The sequence below is a fragment of the Fundulus heteroclitus genome, chromosome 8 (genome assembly GCF_011125445.2).
Source record: "Fundulus heteroclitus isolate FHET01 chromosome 8, MU-UCD_Fhet_4.1, whole genome shotgun sequence".
NCBI lineage: Eukaryota > Metazoa > Chordata > Actinopteri > Cyprinodontiformes > Fundulidae > Fundulus > Fundulus heteroclitus.
In genome coordinates, this window is record NC_046368.1 from 23,946,804 (window position 1) to 23,968,363 (window position 21,560).

A 21,560-nucleotide genomic window follows, 5' to 3' on the forward strand; every position below is an offset into this window, starting at 1 on the left:
AAGTGACAATTACATATTTTATATGCTGCCTCTTTCCAGACTTTAATGTTTACATTTGCAGAAATGTAAATAAAGCAAATTTACCCCTGAGCGCGGAACTAAAGGACGCAGCCTAAGGTCTCCGGGGGATGTATTTTGGAGTCGGTCACGTCTCAAACGTGACTTATGAGTAAAAAAAGCAAATGATTCAGTTGTCAAGGGTACTTTAATGTCTTAATTGTTCTGTATCGTTCGTGTTAAAGTTTGTGTTCCGTCTGCAACGAATGAGTTGACGATTTTCGGTCCGGCTTGGTTCGGTCTACAGCTCCAACAGGAGGACGTCAGGGAGCTTTTATAACACGCTGACAGTAGAGATGCCTGTCGGAGCCTTTCAGGCGCTCAACGGGATCGCATGGGTAAGAAACGTCATAATCGTTCTATACGTATTCTGCTGTGGATCGACCCGCTTAACAACAGTGTCGCCTGCAGGGAAAATGTTTTTTAAGAGCTGGATCACAGCGCTGCAGATGTGGTCTGAGCTGGTCTCTAAGAAGATATCATCACGGTGCTCTACCAGGTCTGTTTTATTTCTTGATTTGATTGAAAAAAAATCTTCCAATTTCAGGGTTCACACATTAAGATACAAAAAAGCGTTTAACTTATCAGATAATGGTTTAGTAATGCTGAAGGGCACTGTTGTGGAATCATTGTAAGCCTTAAGACGATCACTAAAAAGCTAATCTAGAATGAATAAATAATTACATTCATAAAGTATTTATAGAAATATTTCCTGGGATTATTTGCTTCGTTCTTTTAAAGGTATGGAAGTTGGGGCTGCAGTTTTTATGATTTACAGGGATGTCCCTCGCCATGGCCCTTTCAAATAGATGAAATTATACCAGAAACTTTTAATATTTCCTTCTTTTTTTTTGGCACGTTGCCACCACAAATTATACTTTATTTGAATCGGCTTTTATTTGATAAGCTAATGAAGGCCTGCAGGCCGACATTCCAATTTTGCATGGATTTCCACATTTGTGCTAATGCCAATGTGAAAAGGGAATACATCTCTCAGCCTTCCTGAGTTCATAATTAAAAGCTTCACTTCAGCTACAGCTGCAGGTCTTTCATGTTATTCTTTTATGCAAAGTAACTCAAGCTCAGTCAATTCGATGGGTAACTTTTGTGAACATCTCTTTTTAAGTCTTGAAAAGATTTTGAATCAAATTTCTGTGCTGACTTCGCCTGGACAATTTGAACACAAAACCACCATTTAATTGTTTGAGGGATGCCGCTGCATCACTCACACAGGCTGAGCGTGTCTCTACTCTGATTGGCCAGTTCATTCTGTGTCTTGGAGCTCCACCTTGCAGAGCCTGCCTGTTGCAGCACCTGTTTGTGAGCAGATTTACGGTGATGTACATTGAGGCAACAGCAGCCATTATGTCTCCTGTATTTTACCAGCTTTGGTGGCTCAGGGTTTATGTGCTCATGGACGATGAAAATCCACCTCAGGTTCAAGCCTTTTTGTTTTTGCCTCCAGTGGGGTTTCTTGAAGGATTGCCCTGGAGCCACAGCTCCGTTTTAGTTTTCATCAACTCTCTGAGGCTTTTTTTTTTATTTTTTGCTTCTGCTGCAAGGCATCTGCAGCATCCATGTTTCAATGTGGAGATTTGATGTTTAGGGTGATTTTTAGTTTTCGTCTGGACATAGTGCTTTGCATTTTGGCCAAAAATTTAACATTGGACTCATTTAACTAGAGCCTATCTTCCTCATGTTTGCTGCATCCTCTACTTAGCTTGTAAAAAAAAAAAAAAAAAAATCAAATTCCTTTCTTCATGCTGCTCTTTTATAAAGGCCAGCAAACAATTGTCCTCCTTATAGTTTGTCCCACCCAAGCTGTAGCTCTCTGCTTCTCTGATCATGCTCTCCTTGCCCTGTCATTTCTTGGCAGGTTTTCCGTTGTTCCATATTCTTTAAACGATAATACATTTAATTAGGTTTAATTTAATATTAAGGTAAAGGAGGCCAATACGTTTGCACATCTCACTTTTTAAGACGCGTTTCTTTCTTGGTAAGATATTTTGAAAGCCATTGATAATTTTCCTGCTTCACATTAATGCCCAATGAAATAAACTGTAATTATATGAAATGTGGAAAAGTTCAAGGGTTGTAAATACTTTTGTAAGCCGCTCTCAGGCCTGCAGGGTTTGTGCAAACGACGCACAGATTTTTAAGGGGGCTATTTACGGATTTATTTATTTTTTGTTTCTAACTATGTGCGTACACAATAAGCAATGAATTTCCAAGCATTTTGGCACATTGCATCACTTTTTAAGAACACCGATTAACTAAGATTTAGCCAAAAGCTGAACATTTACCATCATGCTGTCTGCCACAGATGACATCAAATCACTGCGGGCTGTGCTCAACCCTGACATTTCCAAGTAAGTCCAATTTATGCCCCAGTCACTTTTACTGGTGATTTCCCACGTTTTTTTTTTTTTTTCGTCAATAGATCAGGGTTAAGCTCTTGCCGTGTTTCTGCAGGATCCGAAACATCGGCATCATGGCTCACATCGACGCAGGAAAAACAACCACAACAGAGAGGATGTTGTATTATTCCGGCTATACGAGGGCATTAGGAGGTGAGAGTCAGACAGCAGCATGTAGACGTTAATTTTCCCCCACATTTGAACTGTTATTTCTGTCTTGGTTGGTGGTGTGTTTCTGTCAGATGTGGATGACGGGGACACAGTCACAGATTTCATGGCTCAAGAGAGGGAGCGCGGCATCACCATACAGTCGGCAGCTGTCACGTTCGACTGGAAAACCCATCGCATCAACCTGATAGACACGCCAGGTAAAGTAAAACAATCCCACGATGCCTGAAATATTCAGCCGGGCGTGTGAAGGAGCTGTTAGGACCGGAGCTTGTTTGCTTGCAGGACACGTTGACTTCACCCTGGAGGTGGAGCGGGCGCTTCGTGTTCTCGACGGGGCCGTCGCCGTGTTTGACGCGTCTGCTGGCGTCGAGGTAAGGAAGCTGTTAACGACGCCGTTATTGGTTGAATCAAAATGTTTTTCGCCGTGTAGTTATGGACTTCTGTGGCCTTTTGAACCCCCGACAGGCCCAGACTCTGACCGTGTGGAGGCAGGCGGAGAAGCACCACATCCCTTGCGTTTGTTTCCTGAACAAGATGGACAAACCTGCTGCGGAGTGAGTGGCTCATACCGCCTTTCTTCTGCACATTATGGGTTAGTTTAGCACCATGTGGAAAATGAAGCCGTGTTTAATTTTCACAGCCTGAGTTTCTCGATTGAGAGCATACGACTGAAACTGAAAGCCAATCCAGTCCTCCTGCAGGTAGGCCTCAGAAAACACAAAACATTTATAATTTTTTTTTTAATTTCTGCATCGCTTTATGGGGTCATGTCCAGATTTTTGTGTGCAAAAGTTTTAATTTCTTTATTCTAATTTCAAGCAGCTGGACTTTGTTGTAAGATGTAGTCTATATGTAGCCACTTATTGTAACCCCTGACTGTAATTTAGGAAAATCAAAAACCTCAGTCCAGTTTAGCTCAATATTTCATATTTTTAGTCGTCAGTCAAGTGAAAATGTGGTTCCAGGTTCAGATCCTTTTTCGTTCAGTTGGTGTTGTGACCACAGGGAGAAGAATGGTGATCTTCAATGAAGATTTAGTTCTGCTCGAGGCGCAGGCTCGCTATCTCCATCCAGAGAAAATCCAGGGATCCGATCCAGCAATCTGGTCCAGCTTTTTAATCGGCAAACAACAAAAAAAACCTAGCCCAGATTCAGCATGAACATGCAATGGACACAACCTCTCTGGCTCATGCTCCCATCAACAAGACGACCCATAGAGTTCAGCTCCGCGTGTCTAATGGCCTGCTTTATTCACTTTCAAAGTGCAGCAGATCGTGACACCGGAAGTAACATTAGGAAGGATCACATTTCCTCTTTTCAAAATAAACTTTTTTTTCCCAAATAAAAGAGCGCAAGTGCATTATTATAAATAAAAGGAGAAAAAAAAGAGAAGTTTTCTCTACTGGGCTACATATATTTTACAAAAAGTCAACTTTGATATTTCAGTTTGGTAAGGTTTCTGTAGTGATATTCCACCAGGGCTGCTTTTTGCATAGTTAAATTGCACGGACGTAACAAATGTGATGTTGTGTTTTAAGTTTTTCTTGAATCCGTCCCCTTCCAGATACCCATTGGTAGCGGTAAGAACTTCACGGGTGTGGTTGACTTGTTAACCAATCAGAAGCTCACATGGGAGCTGACGTCGACACGAGACGACGGACGAACATTTGAAGTCAAATCTCTCGGCCAGTGTGAAGACCGAGAACTCCTGCAAGCCGCCAGCGAGGCCAGGACAGCGCTTATCGAGCAGGTGGACATCCCTAAGGCTGCAGCAACAACTAGCTTTGAGCAGGAATTGTTACAGACGGGGATTTTCTATCTTCATCCCAGGTGGCTGATCTGGACGACCAGTTTGCTGAGCTGGTGCTGACAGATTTTAGTGACAATTTTGATGCTGTTCCCGCAGACAAAGTAAGTCCTCCACCACGCAGAGCCAAGAATATGACTTTGTTTAAAAAAAAAAAAAAAAAGAGCCTTTACACGTGAACGCAAGCTTAACTGTGTTGAATGTGATTCCAGCTACAGGAAGCTGTGCGCCGAGTGACCCTGGCCAGGAAAGGAGTCCCGGTGCTCTGCGGGAGCTCTCTGAAAAACAAAGGCGTTCAGCCTCTCTTAGAAGCCATCACCGCTTACCTGCCCGCTCCCAACGAACGGCACCATGACCTGGTGTGAGTGAACTCTTTAACCTGTCTCAGTGGTCCGGTCTGAAACACGCACGTCAAACCAAGCAGTAACCCTCCGCCGTTATTGACCCAACCGGTAAAAGATATGTAAGAGCCTGATCTGTCATTGAAAATGTACCCATTATTTGAGTTTATTTATTGAGCGTAAAACGAAATCCCATGCTTGGCATAACAAATGCTAGATGAAGCATTTTGTATAATTTAACTTTATAGCATGTGTATATATAATTTTTATGTAAAAAGGCCAAGCCAACATGTTATATGAGACTGGTAGATAATATTCCTATTGACTATTTTGTTAAGAAAAAAGTAGCTGCTGATATTACCCAGATCTACAATCATTTGCTGAATTTTAATTTAAAACCACAGCTAAGATGCATCTGAGGATGTAAGTAGTAAGATGAAAGGTCTGTTTTCTGCATCCGACACTTTAAACTGGAAACTTTTTTTTCCCTTCCAGGTATGAACCAGATTTAATTTATTTCCAACTACAATGTAAGGCCGTTGTTGTAAACTTTAGATATTGTGGAGGACAATGAAAATGATTTTAAAATGTCCTTGTGGGTGCAGATAAACCGTCACAATTAAAAAGGAAAATAGTTTTACAACAACTCAGCTAGGGCCCAAATCTGTTTATTTTTAGTAAATATCACATTAGAAACCTGTTAAAATATACCTCAGTGAGTAAAACATGCAAAAAAAGTATATAAATAAAATGAACGCTTGTAGCTAACTTTCATTTGTTTGTGTTGTTGTCTCTAAACAGTGGTTTATTTTTCTGCTTACTTATTGGCCTGAGGCTAATATTTATTAATTTATTAATATTTAAGAATTTCTGATGTTAAAATTCACTAGTTCAATCTTTATGTTGAATTCTTTATGCTTTTCCTGAATGCTGTATACATTTTAAATATCCATATAATTCTTTTAGGAATCATAATTTTATATACATTTCACAACATATAAAGCATTAAATGTATTTTAAGGTTGATTTAGCTTATTTTCTATGTTTTTCATATATTTCACAGATGTTCTGCCTTGCTTCATCTTCAGTGATCTAATTATAAGAAATTGTTGAATGTCATTGATGATGCGTTTGGTTTTTTGATACATAATTTGCGTAATCTACTTTAAATAAAAAAAAAAGACAGCTCTCTGGATTATGCAAACATTACACATCACAAGTTTTCTTCATTTGTTTTAAGAATTGTAGGCTTTTAAAACATAGTTTTCTTGTTGTTAATCTAACGTAACCATGTCTGTTTTGCATCGTCCTACAGGCGGTGGTACAAGGACGACTTGTGTGCCCTGGCCTTTAAGGTTCTCCATGACAAGCAGCGCGGCCCCCTGGTCTTCCTCAGGATCTACTCTGGAACGCTGAAACCCCAGACAGCCGTCCACAACATTAACCGGAACAGCACGTATGTTGTTTTCACCCTGCCTCGCTTTGATCCGCGTTTTAAAAGCCACTGCAGTGTCATCAGTTCTTATAATGCAGATTATTATTTTCTTTTTTTCTCAGGGAGAGGATGAGCAGGCTGCTGGTGCCGTTCGCTGATCAGCACGTGGAAATCCCCTCAATGAGTGCGGGGAACATCGCCCTGACTGTGGGACTGAAGCAGGTAGAGCGTGACCCGGCGAGGTGCGGCGTTTTGTTTTCCCTGCGCAGAGGCCGCTCATGTTTTCTGCTTTCACATCAGACGGTCACAGGAGACACCATCGTTTCCTCCAGAGCGTCAGCAGCCGCTGCTGCTCGCCGAGCCCAGAACGACAGCGGGACGGGGAAGAAGCGCGGAGAACACGCTGACATCGTCCTCTCTGGAGTAGAAGTCCCCAATCCCGTCTTCTTCTGCACCGTAGAACCCCCGACCATGGCCAAACAGGCAGGTCGGTGCCGGGGTTCGTGTTTACGGTGGCAAAATTGTTCGTGCGGCACCTGTTGAACTTTTCTACATGTTGTCACGTTACGACCACAAACTTCAATGTATTTCATCCATATTGTATGTGATGGACCAACACAACAGGAGAAAAAAAGGATACATTGTCTTTAAATGTTTTTAACACAGGAGTGCACAAGCATTCAGCTCCCTTAAATGGAGGGGGGGTATTATAAAGACCAAGGAACACATCAAAAAGGACAGGGTTCAGCATGTAGAGCAACTAAAATCAGATTTATGGTAAAAAAAACAACAATAATTCACCGAGCTATGAACATGTTGAACACTGCATGTTTATGTATACCAAAAAGGTAAAGATAGAAAGGAACGCTATGACCGTTTTGTGTTGATCCATCACATAAAATCCCACACTTTAACATTTTATGGCTGTAAAGTGACAAAAGATAAGGTAAGAAATACCTTTATTGTCCCGAAACATGGGGATTTGGCCGTAACAGTGGCGAGAACACAGAGTTGCACAGTAGGTCAGTGATGAAAAACAAGCTACAGTTAAGTTCTAAAGCGACAGAACGAGAACCGGTCTGAAAGGCTAAAAGTAAAACTATTGCACAATTATTGACATTAAATTATCAGATGGTACTCTATGGTGCTCATCTTATCACAGTCTTCCAAACATGTTTTTTTCTTCACCAAAGATCTGGAGAATGCCCTGAAATGCCTGCAGAGAGAAGACCCCAGCCTGAAAGTCAGAGCTGACCCGGATTCTGGTCAGGTAAAACCGATCTTGGAGCAGCCAGGGCTTTCGCTCTGGGCCCCGGCTAGCTAACTAAAGGTGCTTTTCTTTCCGCCCCAAAGACCATCCTGTGTGGGATGGGGGAGCTGCACATCGAGATCATCCACGATCGAATCAGACGAGAGTACGGCATCGAGACTCACCTCGGGCCGCTGCAGGTGGCCTACAGAGAAACCGTTCTCCAGGAGGTCTCGACTGCAGGTACAGCTCTGAGCCGTTTTACTGTCGGTTCTGGAAGGCTCCAGATATCCGTGTGTGAACTTACGGTGGGTTTTGGCCCCGTTAGACACACTGGACCGAACCATGGGGGACAGAAGGCACGTCGCGTCAGTGAGTCTGACCGTCAGACCAGCGGACATGTCGTGTGACGTCGCGTTTACAAAAGAATTAAAAGAGCAGATCCAGCCGGAGATGAGAGAGGCCGTGGAGAATGGAGTACAGAGCTCATATCTGCAAGGTAAATGTGGCTTCACTTGTTCTTTCCTATTCCTAAGCAAAAACAGCTTTAATTACACCTAAAGCAGCAGCTTGTTTTTTTTTTGTTGTTGTTTTTTTACCTAGTAGACAATGTAGGTTTTATGAAAGCACAAGGCAATGGAGTAATAGCGCAGCAACGCAGAAAATGTTCGATACAAGGAAAAAATCAGGGTAAAGAATGTCGCCATATAATTTTTATGGCTTTCACTTTGTAAGGTAGCTTTTTTTCTAAAAGGCCTGGGAGAGGGCAGAACTGAAAGCAGTCCCCAAAGGAAGACGATCGCTCAGCACAAACTGCACCGGTGTTATCTGAAGTTCCCCTCTCAGCTTCTTTGTGACATTACGTTTAAAAAACACATGACAGCGGTTCGTTTGGGAGGAAAAAAAGCAGCTGCCTTGCACTCCAAACATGACTAATAACAGCTGATTGGGGTTTTGCAAAAGAGGAAATTGTTTATGTAGATTTTTTTTTTAAACATAGAGGTCTGACAGCCCAGGATAACGAGCGTACCTGCAGGGTGTTCATAAAACTGAAAGAACTGTAAGTCTGTAAATCTGAACTGACTTGAAGGCATCATCCTTTCAGCTTTTTCATTTTGTCACACCACAATCTTAAACGGAATCTTCTTTCATATTTAATGTGACATGCCAAGTAATATTAATAGCATGATTAGGATGTAAAAGAAAACATTGTGGTCTGCTTTTGTTTTCAGACCCTTGTACCCCGATAGCCCTAAATCACATCCAGTGCAAATTAATGACTTTGTTGAAGTCTTTTGGGGTATATGTTTTGTGTATGGACTTTGACTAGGCCATTCTAACACATGGACATGCTTTGATCCCAACTATTTCATTATACTTCTAGCTGCAAGTATCCAAATGATGAATCTTTAACACAGCATGATGCTTCCTGGTGGGGATGGTGTGTTCGAGATGATATCCAGTTTTGTGCTGCACGTGTAGACCAACTGTAAACTGCATCTTCCACATGTTTACCGTGCCCTCATTCATGACTCGTGACTGTGGAAGAGTGCTGTAAAAGTGCAAACAGCACTTTTACAGCACTCTTCTTGCCACGGGCAGATTCATGGATAGGAAAATGAACATGGCATCAAAACATAATAGAGAGACTGTCCCACCTGATCTGGGGATCTCTGTAGAGTTCCTCCATGGTTTCTGCGGTCTATGGTCCCTTCTGATTAATGGCCCTCTATCTCCAGGCCTGTAGGCTCAGGAGGAGCGCTGCTTTTTTGGTAGCTTTGCAGTTGTTATGCCATTTCCACACAGTGTGCTGTGAGATGTTCCAAGCCGTGATAATCCATTTACAACCTAACAACTGTGGTATAAACTTCTCCACAACTCAATCTTTGACCCGTCAGCTCTTTCCCTTAGAAAAATGTCGCTGTGGTTTGGGGTTGTGAAAATGGGAAGAAGTTCAAGAAGTATCCAGATAGAAAACTTTTACACCCCCCCACCCCTACCATGCCTTAATGTGAAAGGTTCATCACTACCTACTGTAATCATCCTGTCATGGTGTAAAGGTCCAGCTGTAAAACCAAAGTTAGAACGATACGTTTATATTAATTTTAACTGCATGGGTATAACCAGCCGCCCTCCCCGTCTTGTACTTTGACGCTTCACTGCTGAGGACCAGATCTCTGATTGCCTCTCCAGGCCCGCTGCTGGGTTACCCCGTGCAGGGCGTGTCCACTCTGATCCACGGCATCTCCGTGGAACCGGGGACGTCGCCGGCCATGGTGTCCGCCTGCGTGTCCCGCTGCATGCTGAAGGTAAGCCGGGGAACCGTTTTCACGTCAAAGCCACCGACGGCGGCGCCGGAGACAGGAACACGCCACAACAGTGTTGCTTTGGGACGCAGGCCCTGAGGCTGGCGGGGGGACAGGTCCTGGAGCCGGTCATGTCCCTGGAGGTGACCGTCGGCGAGGAGCACCTCGGCTCCGTGCTGGGGGACCTGGCCCAAAGACGCGGGACCGTCAGGGACATCCAGAGTCGTCATGACAACAAGGTGCTGCTGGCAACCGTGCCACTGGCTGAAATGATGGTGAGACCGAGTCTCATTAATAATACATCTGCGGATTCTCCCTGAAATCGATGCGGTAATTAATGTCCTCACACATTAAAGGGGAGTGGTGGCCTAGTGGTTAGAGCAGCACGCCTGCACTCAGAAGGATGCAAGTACCCGGTTCAATCCCCAGAGCCTGCACTCTGGGTCCCTGAGCAAGACCCCTAACCCCAGATTGCTCCCCGGGCGCCGCACATGGCAGCCCACTGCTCCCCAAGGGGATGGGTTAAAAGCAGAGAACAAATTTCGTTGCTTGTACTTGTGACAGTGCAATGACAATAAAATTGATTTCTATTCTATTCTATTAAAGGGCTACTCCACAGTCCTGCGAACTGTGACCTCTGGGAACGCCACTTTTTCAATGGAGCTGGACGCCTACCAAGCCATGAACCCCCAGGCCCAGAGTGCACTTCTCAGGAGAATGTCCGGTGGGATGTGATCGCACAAGACCAAACACGTGTGTACAGAATGGAGACTTTTCATGGAAATTAAAGCTATTTATTGTGGAAAATGTTGAGTAAATAAGAATAAAATACAACCATACTCGTAATGTGCTGCAAACCTAAATTTGCAGCCATGGTATTTCTGTATATTTCTAATAAAAACAAAACACAGAAGCAATCACAGTGTCAACATTTTATTGATTTTTATTTTTTTTTTTAACAAAACTCATGTAGAAAAATCATTCACTTTGACACAATATTTATGCATCGGATTCAACAGGTTGTGACAGCTTTGAAAATGGGTTTCTCGTTTGATTTCCCAGGTTACAAACCAGCGTTGGGATGATTGCGTGTGGATGTGCTTCCCTTTTCTGTTCCTAGAGCAGCGTTTCAGATGGACTCAGACACCTTTGTATTCATGTGGGCAAAAGCTGGGAGACAGCGGCTGAGCTGGTACCCCACGCCTTACAGAAGAGAAAAGAAAAAAAAGAAACCTTTAAAATGTTCCTCGTACCTAATAAGAATATCTGTTACTTTTGATGATACTTACTGTACCAGACGACAGCGGTGCACAGAAAGTCTGCTGTAGGCGTCGGTAATGTCTGTGACCTCTTTAGCGCTCCAGAGCCGCTCTGCTACGGCACTGGCTCGAGGCCTGGAGAACAAAATGGTATTCTGATATTATCTCCGTAAAATATATTGTTTACGGCGCAGAAAGAGTATTTACACCGCTTAAACTTGTCGACATTGGGTCATATTACAGCCACAGATTTTAATACATTTTTAAACAGGATTTTTAGGGGACAGACCAACAATAGTCTTGTTCATAATTGGGAATGAGAAGGTTTATGAAAAATTAACAGTCTGCAATGTGAAAAATGGGGTGTGCATTTTGTCTGAGTCTCAGTGCAACCTGTTGTCTTCAGAACAGTTGCCTGCACAGAGGTTAAAAACTTTCCCTTTATATGTTACACTAAAACACTTACTTTGTGTTGATCTTTCAAAACTAACATTAAAAGACGCATTGAAGTTTGTGACTGTAACAGGCCAAACGTGTAAAAAGCAATAGCTTTACCATGCACTTTATGTATTAAATAAAAAAAACAAAAAAAACAAAAGTGACATTTTACCAGAGTCTTGGTGTCAGATTCGTAGCATCCACGTACTCTCCCCATAGACAGGCTTCTCCACCGATCACAAGATTCTTTTGCTTTTCAGTTCCTGTTTTTTTTTTTAAACATAATGTTATTAAATGCAGCTTCCATTGCATAAAAACATGTAAATCTTCCCTTTTTTTATTTAACAGGTTTACAAAGGCTTGCACAGGAGTGACAACTCTAGGTCAAGCTAAAGTTGAGCCAAATTGCAGCTAAATAAGGCAGACCTCAGCCAGTGCTGCTGGTGGTGGTAGTAATAATAATAATAAGAATTATTATTATTATTAAGAATAATAAACAAATTCTGTTTTCTATATAGAATACTGACAAAATTCCAGTTTAATAACTTGTGCCGTCTAAATAGTTTTGAAATATTCATGGTGCTTGCATGAAAAAATTAAATAAAAAAAAGATTATGATTTGAGCCAGAATTTCTAATCTGCAGCCTAAAACATTTTAAACAATTTTCTTCTACTGTTGAATCTGAACTTGTCCAGATTTACAAGTCCTAGGGCTGGACGATATAGGAAAAAAAGCATGTTGATAAAATAATAATATCAAAATCGATAATTATCAACAAATTCAAAACGTATTTTAAGTGCAGCCCTGACTATTTTATGCTGTTTCCTAGCGACTTTTTTTTTTTTTTATATAGATACAGGACACACAAACACTGACTTTTTTTTTTATAAAAGAAAAATAGAACATACGAGCTCTGCAAACGTTGAAGGGGGCGGAGCTTGGTTCCTGGGTCTGCGTTGTGATGGGATGTAACAACTGTAATATTAACCTACATGGCTAGAATGCATAAATAAAACTGCTCTTCTATTGAAGTTTTTATATACCCTTTTTTTCCCCTATCAATATACATTATTGAATTATCGTCCAGCCCTAACAAGTCCTAAAACTGAGTTTTCTGCTAACAAATGTAGGTAGCACACTAAAATACACTGTTAACCATTTGAATTCACTGTTCTTTTTAAAGTTGTAATACTTCAAGAGGTAACGCCTAAGTGTGAGAGAACATGGAACTCATTTTACTATCAGAGGCTCTTTTCTCTTTCCTAGTAGTTACATTTTTGCTTTTTAACAAACAGATTGTGTACACTCCTTAAGAGCTATCCTCAATTAGGACTGTGGCTTATCCAGGAATCTTCCTGTAAAAAGGCTCGATCCATTTACTTTTGCCCATGGAGTCATATTTGAAGCACAGCGTAGGGGTTGCACTTTCTAGGATCTGCCAAAACCTTTAGACTTTTGCAACAATAAAAAACCCTTTATTATAATACAGGCTGTTAAAACACTAGATTCAGTGTGTTTAGACCAGTGGTTTTTAAGAAACGAGAGCAAAAGCCCCCAGGGGCTGTTTGACAATCGCTACTTTTCTAACTTCCTGCAGAAGCAAGCTGTGTTGCAATGCTAACGCTAGCTTCTGAACAGGAACAAGTAGAGGAAAGAAGTAAAGAAAATCGATCAAGATCCATCAAGCAGACACAAACCCTTAAAATCTTGTGGGTCGGCTTTGTAATAGCCCGGCCAATCCTGGCCGTAGGAGATACGGTTCAGGTACCAGGGAGAGGACAGCAGGGTCTGGTACCCTGCCGATGTAATATTTGCCATCTCACTCTGGTATTTCTCCTGGTTTCCTTTCCAAACGTGGATTAGTGTGTCTGGTTTCAGCTAAAGAGCACACACACACGTATACACACACACACACACACACAGACACAGAGGGAGACAGATGGAAATATAAGATCACAACGGGTTTCTCCATCTGCTCTTAGTCCGTCTAAAGTGTCTCTGAATATCAGTGGTTCACAACGTCTCGCCCTAGCGGCACGTTTCTGGACGACAGACATTATCCAGTGTTCTCTGTTGGTTTTATCTGATCATTGTAAACTGAACATCGGTGACATAGTGTGGTGAAATGCATGCAGTGCTGAAAAAAGAAGCAAAACCACCAGCCACACTGCCCCATGTTCACACAGCGTCAATTTGACTCTAGTTGTCACGACTGTGCAGTTTTATTTTTTAAATGTAAGCCTGTTGAACAAAAACAAGGCAAAAATTACCCCCCCCCATCACCATGAAATGATTTGTGAAAAAGAAAAATTCAACATAATTTTTTTTTAAATCATTATCATCAATTTGAACTGACCGTTGAAGCTGAGCGGCTCAACCTTGTAGTACTTCTGCCAGTCCTGTCCTGTGCTAATATAGTCTAAGTACCATGGGGCGGAGAGGATGGTGGTGTATCCTGATGCGGTCACATTGCTCATCTCTGAGTTAGCACTACTGCTGATCCACACATGCACTACCGTGTCGGGCTTCAGCTGCAATTGTTACAAGCCAGACACACGTCCTTACATAGTGCAGTCATAAATTATAAAGAAAAGAGATCAACAGTTGTACAAGAATATAAATAAACTGTAAGAACCACTTGGAGACATATCCTGCAGGATTTGGGCATTACCTTATGCTTCTTTTTTCTTCCATTAATGTTAATTAGGGTTGGGCAACATATCGAGATTTTAAAAATATCAAGGTTTTTTAGAACAGATATTACAACTTCAATGTTTCTCCTATTTATCTACAGCTGTTTTATTTATTTATGTATTTATTAAACAGGCCTGAGGGATTTGGATTAAGCTTTGATTTGATGACATGCCCTTTTCAATTACTTTATGATAAAAAAAAACATATTGAGATAAATATTTTATATCAACATTCAGCCTAAAAATATCAATATTATTTTTTGTTCATGTCACCCAGCCCTAATATCAATGCATTAATGTATTCAAGTTACAGTTATAAATTTATATGGAGCTCTGCTTTATTTGGAGAATATTGATATCTAGACAAGCAAATAAAAAAATAATACATTCATCATCCATATTCACTTGTCCTTACAGTAGGTAAGGTCAATTTGGGGTCGACTGTGTTAGGATGTGCTTCCCATATAACTACATATTCCCAAAGGGATCTGGAGCTGAGTTTAACACAAAAGTCACAAAAAGTAATATCTTTGCCCCAGTTGCCTAAAATATAAAAACTCCCCATTAGGGTTTTTGGTACTGATATATAGTCATCTAAGGATATGTCTCAGCTCTATTCTGATCATTAAATTTCATAAAAACAGTGCCACATATTTGCTTAAAAAGCATTCAGATGCAGTAAAATAGTGCACTATATTTTATTTTTACAACTAATGACATTCCAGATGCTGCAGTCTCTACTATTTTTCTTCCTATTTCTTTTTTTTTTTAATTAATATTTTCTTCTTAAACCAGGGATATTTTCCACAAGACAGCCACGATATGCTGCTCCAACATCAGGTTAACTCGCTTGATGTATCACCAAATATACACAAAGCTCTATCATTAGTTTGAAAAAATGCGTCTGAATCGCCAGCTGAAGTATTAAAAAGTATCAACTATGCTCCAATTTACATTTAAGTACTATGCTGGTATTAGCGGCTTTGCTCTCTGTTTTGATACGACTTGTTGATAATGCGAAACAATATTTCGTTACGTTCAGGCTGATCGTGTTACCGGGGATCTGGCAGGACAACCCTAAGCAAACAACAAAAACCTACAAGCATCTCCACAGTGCCTTTTAGATAAATGCTTTTTAAATGATTCAGAAAAAAAAACATCTTAAACAAAAAACTGGCCTTTAACAATCATTAAAGCATTAAAAAGAAAACTGATGAGAGGATACCTTAACACCGTTGTCAAAGACCTCCTGCCAGATGATGTAGCCTTTATTGGTGGCGGTGACAATATCCAGAAGCCTTTCAGATAAAAAAAGGAAAATTAAACCGGATAATAAAAAAAAACAAAAAAAAACTTTACAACACAAAGTACGCACTTCTGGATGTAAAAGGACTCCAGTTTTCTGTAGTCCTGTCCGAAGCCTTGCTGCTCCATGAACTTCTGGATGTCTGGGTTGGACTTCCTGAATGAATGAATGAATGAATTTATTTCAGACAATTAACAAATTTAACACACATTTACCAAATATTAAATAAATCAATTTCAGAAATTACCACATAATAATAAAAAATAATCAATTTAAGAAATTCTTCAACCAAGGACTACATAAAAAAGTAATTGATAAACATTAAATTAAATTTTCTGTTCCAGTTCAATTAAATCATTTGAACATAAATAGAGATGAGATAAACAAAATTTTCCTCTAAATAAAATATATCAGGTATATTTACCCTGATTTCTGACATTGATTAGTGATTAAAGAAAGTTGTCTGAAAAGGGGTATGAAGAAGTAAAACTTATTTTTCATACCCCTACTCCCTCTAATTTCACTTAAAGTACCTTCCTATTAACCAACAATGTATTGATCCAAAATTCCCAAAAAATATAAATTATATTTATACACATATACATATATGAATATATGCATCTACATACATACACATAAATGCACACGTGCATATCAACATACACACACATACACAGTGCTCAGATATATCATTCATCTCTCCTCATTACAATACCTGTTGAAAGACATCAGTTTAAGCCTTTTTTTAAACAGGCTCATGGATGGACATTGCTTCAGCTCTTTCTGGAGTTTATTCCAGACCTTTACACCACAGACTGAAAGGCACTTTCTCTTCATGGTGGCTCGAACCCTCAAGATTCTGAAGTTAAGATTTTCCTTGAAGTCATAACCCCCCTCTCTATCTGTGAACAACTTTTGATTATTGTCCAGTAGTTTTTTATTTCTAGCTTTGTACATCAGCTGAGCTGTTTGAAATTCTACCAGATCAGGGAGTTTGAGGAGGCAGGACATTATAAATAGTATGTTAGTATGGTCATGAAATCCTGCCTTGTGAATCATTCTGATTCTGCACTTTTTTGTAACCTGTAAAAGACAACAGACGGATAACAGCCGCCGACACCCGCCCGGTCTTGGGAGACGGATCTAAACGCTTCGGGCGCCTCACCAACACGTGAAGTCCACCTCGTCGCCTCCCAGGTGAACGTAGGCGTCGGGGAACACGGTGCTGACCTCTTTGAAGAACTGCCGCATGAAGGTGTACGTGGAGTTTAGGATGGGGTTCACCGGGCCGAAGGTGCCGGACGGCTTGGAGCCAGCGTAGCAAGGCGTGAGCAGGTCGGGTTGGCCTGAGAAGCAAACGCATGGAAGTGGACGCCAGGACGATACGGCAACCGAGTCCAAACGGGACGTAGACAACGAGAGAACCCACCTTTGCCCCAAGACTGCGTGTGTCCCGGGGTGTCAAACTCGGAGACGACCCGAATCCCTCGGAGGCGAGCAAACTCGATCACCATTTTCACATCGGTAGGAGTGTACACGTGGGTGTAAGGGTGGTAAGCGCCCTGTGGACATTGAGACGGGGACATTTATGTCACAACGCAGCGGCATAATGAGACATTTGGGCTGGAGTCAACACAGGCGGAGAGTCGTCACTGCGACCTTTCGGCTCAGGTCTGGGAACGTCCGGCTCAGGTAAGGAAAAGACGGATCGTCGACGATGTGCCAGTGGAAGACGTTGAATTTATGCATTGCCATGGTTTCCTGTACGACGGAGGGGATAGAGATTAAAAAGAAAAAATCCAAAGTTAATTAAAATAAATGAATACAAAATAATAAAAGACAACAAGCTTACATACCAGGTTAGACAGGATGACTTTAATTGGAAGGAAATGTCGTGACGAGTCCAGCAAGATGCCTCTGTGAGCAAACCTCGGGAAGTCACTGACTGACGTTGCATTGATGCTTTTCTAAAAACAGAAAAGGCGAGAAAAAAAAAAAAAGGTGAGACCTGGGTTTGGAAACAGTTTTGACACAATTCAACGGTCTTACTTACAGCTCCATACTCGTCCTCGTAGACCAGTTGGCTGAAAGTTTCCAGACCTCAAAAAGAAGAAGAAGAAGCAGGAACATAAAATGGAGGTGAAGAAGATGGAAAATGATTCAGCTAAGCTCAACTGCATCTGGAAACCCCCTGATGTTTGCCTGAAATTAGCCCGAGCAATGTTCTTAAGCACAGGATCAAATCTACAACTTTTAGTTGTGCACTCTACGAACGTGTTCTTCGTGGAAGAGTGTTGGGAAGAAAGTGACAAGACAAGAAAGCAACACAGTTTGTAATAAACCACGTATGGGATGTAATAAACATGCTTTGATTAGATGAGAGCAAATAGAGCTTTTTGGCCTGCATGAAAAATGCTGTGTGGCAGAAAGGCAACACTGCATATCGCCCCGAAACACACTGCCCCCACAGGAAAACACCGTGGTAGCAGAGTCATGCTGTGGGGATGCTTTCCTTCAACAGGGACATGGCAACAGGTCACAGTTAATGGAAAGATGGATGGAGCTGAATACAGGGAAATCCTAGCAGATAACCTATTAAAGACCTAAGACAGCGGTAGAACTACCGGCAGGATGTAAACGTGTGACTGACTGACTAATGTAAGGCGCTTTGGGGTTGTTGGACTTGATAAGGGGCTATACAAGTACAAGCCATTTACCAGTTAAAAAAAAACCTGTAAAGCGCTTGTCATTTGAAAATTAGTCAAAAAAACAGTTGTATAAGTAAATATAATCCTACCATGCAGGGCTCCCCAGACCTTTGGTGCCTTCAGGACAGAGACTGGCTGATCCACCGACAGCTCGTCTGCAGGAAACAAACAGTCACAGCAGCATTTACAGTGTCGGTAAAGCTTGTCAGCATCATAAGTAATGAGACATCTGGGTTAATCCTGGAATTTGCTTTTCAGGTAACCTTAGAATTTACTTTTTACCAATCATGAGCAGAAAAGCTTTTCCTGGAAACGTGCAAGCAACATAGTCACGAGTTGAAGCGGCTACATTTTTGTTAAACTACCACGGTTTATGAATTCCTATTTAACCCAACGTCAGATAAATCATTGTTAAATATGTCATCTTGGCTGCTGTTCAACATTTTGTTAGATGGAATTGGCCGTTTACTGGTGACCCGCCTCGCTGATGGTATATCTTATCTGCACACCATCAGTCAAGTGGTTGATCAGTTCCAAGACAACACTTTAATGATCTCTCATTGCTAAACCAGAGGACGATTTGAAACCCAGCCCTCAGCTGGCGTCAGCACCCTTTACCGTGATGAATTAAAAGATAAAGTTGGAAATAAATTCACTTTTTATTGCAGAAGCACAATCTCCGGTTGAGAAAAATAAAATGTTCAACATTTGATTAATGTACTTTTATTTGGAGGGGGGGGGGGGGGACAAAGAAAAAACACTCCTTTTCTAAATTACCGGTGTCACAATTTGTGGCTTCCCTTTCTATGAAATACAGGTTACTAAAAATTCTTTTTTTTTTTTTTTTTAAAGCTGATCCCGTTTTTGTAATCCACCACTTCCTGTTTCCACTGTATAAAAAAATGTGCAAACTTCTCTTAGCCGCTCTTAAAAATGGAATAGCCAATAGAACAAGTCATTCAAGTAAGGCAAGTCAGTTTAAATTTCGGGTTTAAATAAAATTCTGCATCTCCTGTGTCACGCAGGACTGGGCCCATATCTGTCTGTCTTGCAATAAAGTGAACTAGATTAGAAAGTGTATGTGTGTGTGATAGTAAGAGAGCTAAAATAAAAAAAAAAGGCACTGATCAGGATCTTGAAGTTACGAAGTCTCTATCAGCAACAGATAAAAAGCGATTGGACGTGTTAATGCGTTTCAGAAGCGTTGTGTGGGAGGCATGCCAGGAAGAGAATAAAAATTAGTGTTTTTTTTTTTCTACAAGGCTGTAGGAACTTTCACTGCAACCTAAACCTCTGATTAAATGAGATGAAAAATAGAACCATCTTATGTGTGCAAGACTTGAGTGGAGCTTTTTTTTAATATGCAGAAAAGCCCCCCCCCATAGCCACTTTTAAGTACGGTGGAGGATCTGTAATGCTGTGGGCCTTTTGCGCTCTATGCACTGAGTGCCTTGTTGAGTGAGTACCACGAAAGATAACGTTTCATTAAAACTGTTGGTGAATTCTGACAGAGGTCAGAATTTAACCTTCTTCAATGGCCGTATCAGTCCTCGGGTCTAAATAGCTCTTTGCTATTGGTCTAAACCCAATAGCAAAGAAAATCTGGACGATCTGAGGAGATTGTGCAAACAGGAATGGTCAAAGATCCCTCTCTGTTCTGTTTGTGTTATTGGGGGGAAAAAGAAGATATTGACAGCAAAGCTGCCAGTGAGTGTGGCACTGATCATGTGATGAATAATCTTTACTTCGCATGACATTTTCTCTTCCACAGAACACGTGCTAAAGTAAAATGTTTCTACATGAGATTATGCTACAGCAATAAATAAAAGTTGGTCTTATTTCCAAGTCGTTACTTTAAAAAAAAATAAAGTTATAGATCTTATCGGAGTGTGGAATGCGCTGCAGCCCCTCTTAAAAGTTAACAAGAAGATGATCAGGAAGCAGTTTTGAGCTTGATGAACGTCAAGCTCCGGTTCCCCACCACAGATCGCCTCCGTATCAAGGAGGAAATGAAGAGACGGACTCACATGACTCGTCGGAGGACACGGTGGGGTAGCCGTCGCACTCCGAGTCGGGGGACGTGATCCACACCTGCAGCTCCAACAGCTCCGCGGGACCTGTTCTCAAGCCTTTATTCAACTTCTGCGTCTTTACATCCCCGAACATGTATTCAAAATACCTGCAGAGAGAAACGGGTCAGTGAACGCATCACGACGCGGTGCCAATGGAAACAAGAAGAGAAAGTAACCCCGTCACCCCCCCTCCGGACCTTCTGTAGGCCTGCTGCAGGAGGCTGCAGCTCGGACCGGCACCGGACTCCTTGGCGTCGGTGATCCTGAAGCTGGAGGAGCTCAGCTTGAAGGAAACCTCCGAGATCTGCACCTTCTGCGGCAGCGGCCACAGGGAGCCGTATTTGGAGGGCTGGAAGGCCAGCTCGGGCTCCTGGTCGAGGCGGTCGGGCTGGTGCCCCCAGCAGGAGCCGAGAGTCAGCAGCGTGAAGGCAAACCCCAGCAGGACGGTCATGTTGGCAGCAGCACTGTAAAGTCACAAGACCTGTCCTGACGGCAACAGAAAACAGATTTGTATGGAAACGGGAGGAGGGCGGGGCTTCCCACGCGGAAGTCGCGATTTAAAGGGCCAGCGTCTAGATACGGCGCCTTCCACTGGCCTTTCTGTTAAAGATGGGAGAACATTACATAACATTCATACTTATTCTTTTGTATATTTTGTAGCACTTGCACATTAGACTAAAATAATTCAAAGCTCCACAGCTCGGGATCCAGAACACTCCAACATGGTCCCCAAAGCCTTTGGAAGACAGAGACCCAGCAGCATTACAGACCCTCCACCATACCTAACAGTGGACACAACTTGCGTTGTCACAAACCTAAAAATCTCTTTATTTGTTGCCCAAAAGTCAAATCTTACTGTCATCTGACCAAAGCACACGGTTCTTCAATTTAAAGTTCCTATTGGGTTTAGCAAACTATGTTTACGACAGAAGAAACCCCCTTATTTCTCTGTGTCCCCTCTTAAACAACCAGTTGGCATGTAGATAGCATCAAATCGCTGCTATGGTTTTACCCCAAGATGTCACTGCTGCAGTGCTCTGACATTGGTTGTGATGCAGAACTTCGGAACATGAGCGAATACACGCCCCTGTCAGTATGAGGAAACAGAAATTGAACAAAACATGTTGACACATTCATCGGCTGTAGGGCTACACGTACTAGGAAAAAACCCACGCCGTTAGAAAGGTATGCTTGAGTCATAATTTAATCCGAGTTGAGAAATTCTTCTATCTGTACCTGAGTTTGCGTTTTCTGGGCCTCTGCAGACATTTTCTGACCAGCTGAAATCAACCCAACTGAA

General features: G+C 41.8%; 2 protein-coding genes across 4 annotated transcripts; one reads left to right on the forward strand and one right to left on the reverse strand.

The window, feature by feature from the left end:
- Positions 1-108: 108 nt before the first annotated feature.
- Positions 109-10,700, forward strand: LOC105932260 (GTP dependent ribosome recycling factor mitochondrial 2). The gene is made up of 20 exons (XM_012871341.3): positions 109-395; positions 469-556; positions 2,381-2,426; positions 2,530-2,627; positions 2,717-2,842; positions 2,928-3,016; positions 3,111-3,199; positions 3,286-3,346; positions 4,210-4,395; positions 4,476-4,556; positions 4,665-4,813; positions 6,109-6,249; positions 6,351-6,450; positions 6,529-6,715; positions 7,422-7,498; positions 7,582-7,720; positions 7,806-7,976; positions 9,671-9,786; positions 9,876-10,058; positions 10,390-10,700. Exons 1-20 carry the CDS (start codon positions 354-356, stop codon positions 10,516-10,518), a joined length of 2,298 nt encoding a protein of 765 aa, XP_012726795.2. The 5' UTR covers positions 109-353; the 3' UTR covers positions 10,519-10,700.
- On the reverse strand, positions 10,701-20,839 carry LOC118556456 (beta-hexosaminidase subunit beta-like). 3 transcript variants are annotated; one of them, XM_036140399.1, is made up of 14 exons: positions 20,458-20,839; positions 20,216-20,367; positions 18,278-18,343; positions 17,534-17,580; positions 17,337-17,447; positions 17,140-17,241; positions 16,910-17,042; positions 16,646-16,826; positions 15,550-15,636; positions 15,400-15,472; positions 13,179-13,359; positions 11,653-11,743; positions 11,073-11,177; positions 10,701-10,986 (listed from the first exon to the last, which is right to left on the reverse strand). In XM_036140399.1, the coding sequence occupies exons 1-14, from the start codon at positions 20,709-20,711 to the stop codon at positions 10,923-10,925; spliced, it is 1,647 nt and encodes a 548-aa protein (XP_035996292.1). In that variant the 5' UTR covers positions 20,712-20,839; the 3' UTR covers positions 10,701-10,922. The 3 variants fall into 3 exon arrangements, with proteins under 3 accessions (XP_035996292.1, XP_035996293.1, XP_035996294.1); XM_036140400.1 differs by lacking the exon at positions 13,179-13,359 and adding an exon at positions 13,838-14,012 and having other exon boundaries at positions 20,458-20,783; XM_036140401.1 differs by lacking the exons at positions 10,701-10,986; positions 11,073-11,177 and having other exon boundaries at positions 11,649-11,743; positions 20,458-20,784.
- Positions 20,840-21,560: the final 721 nt, after the last annotated feature.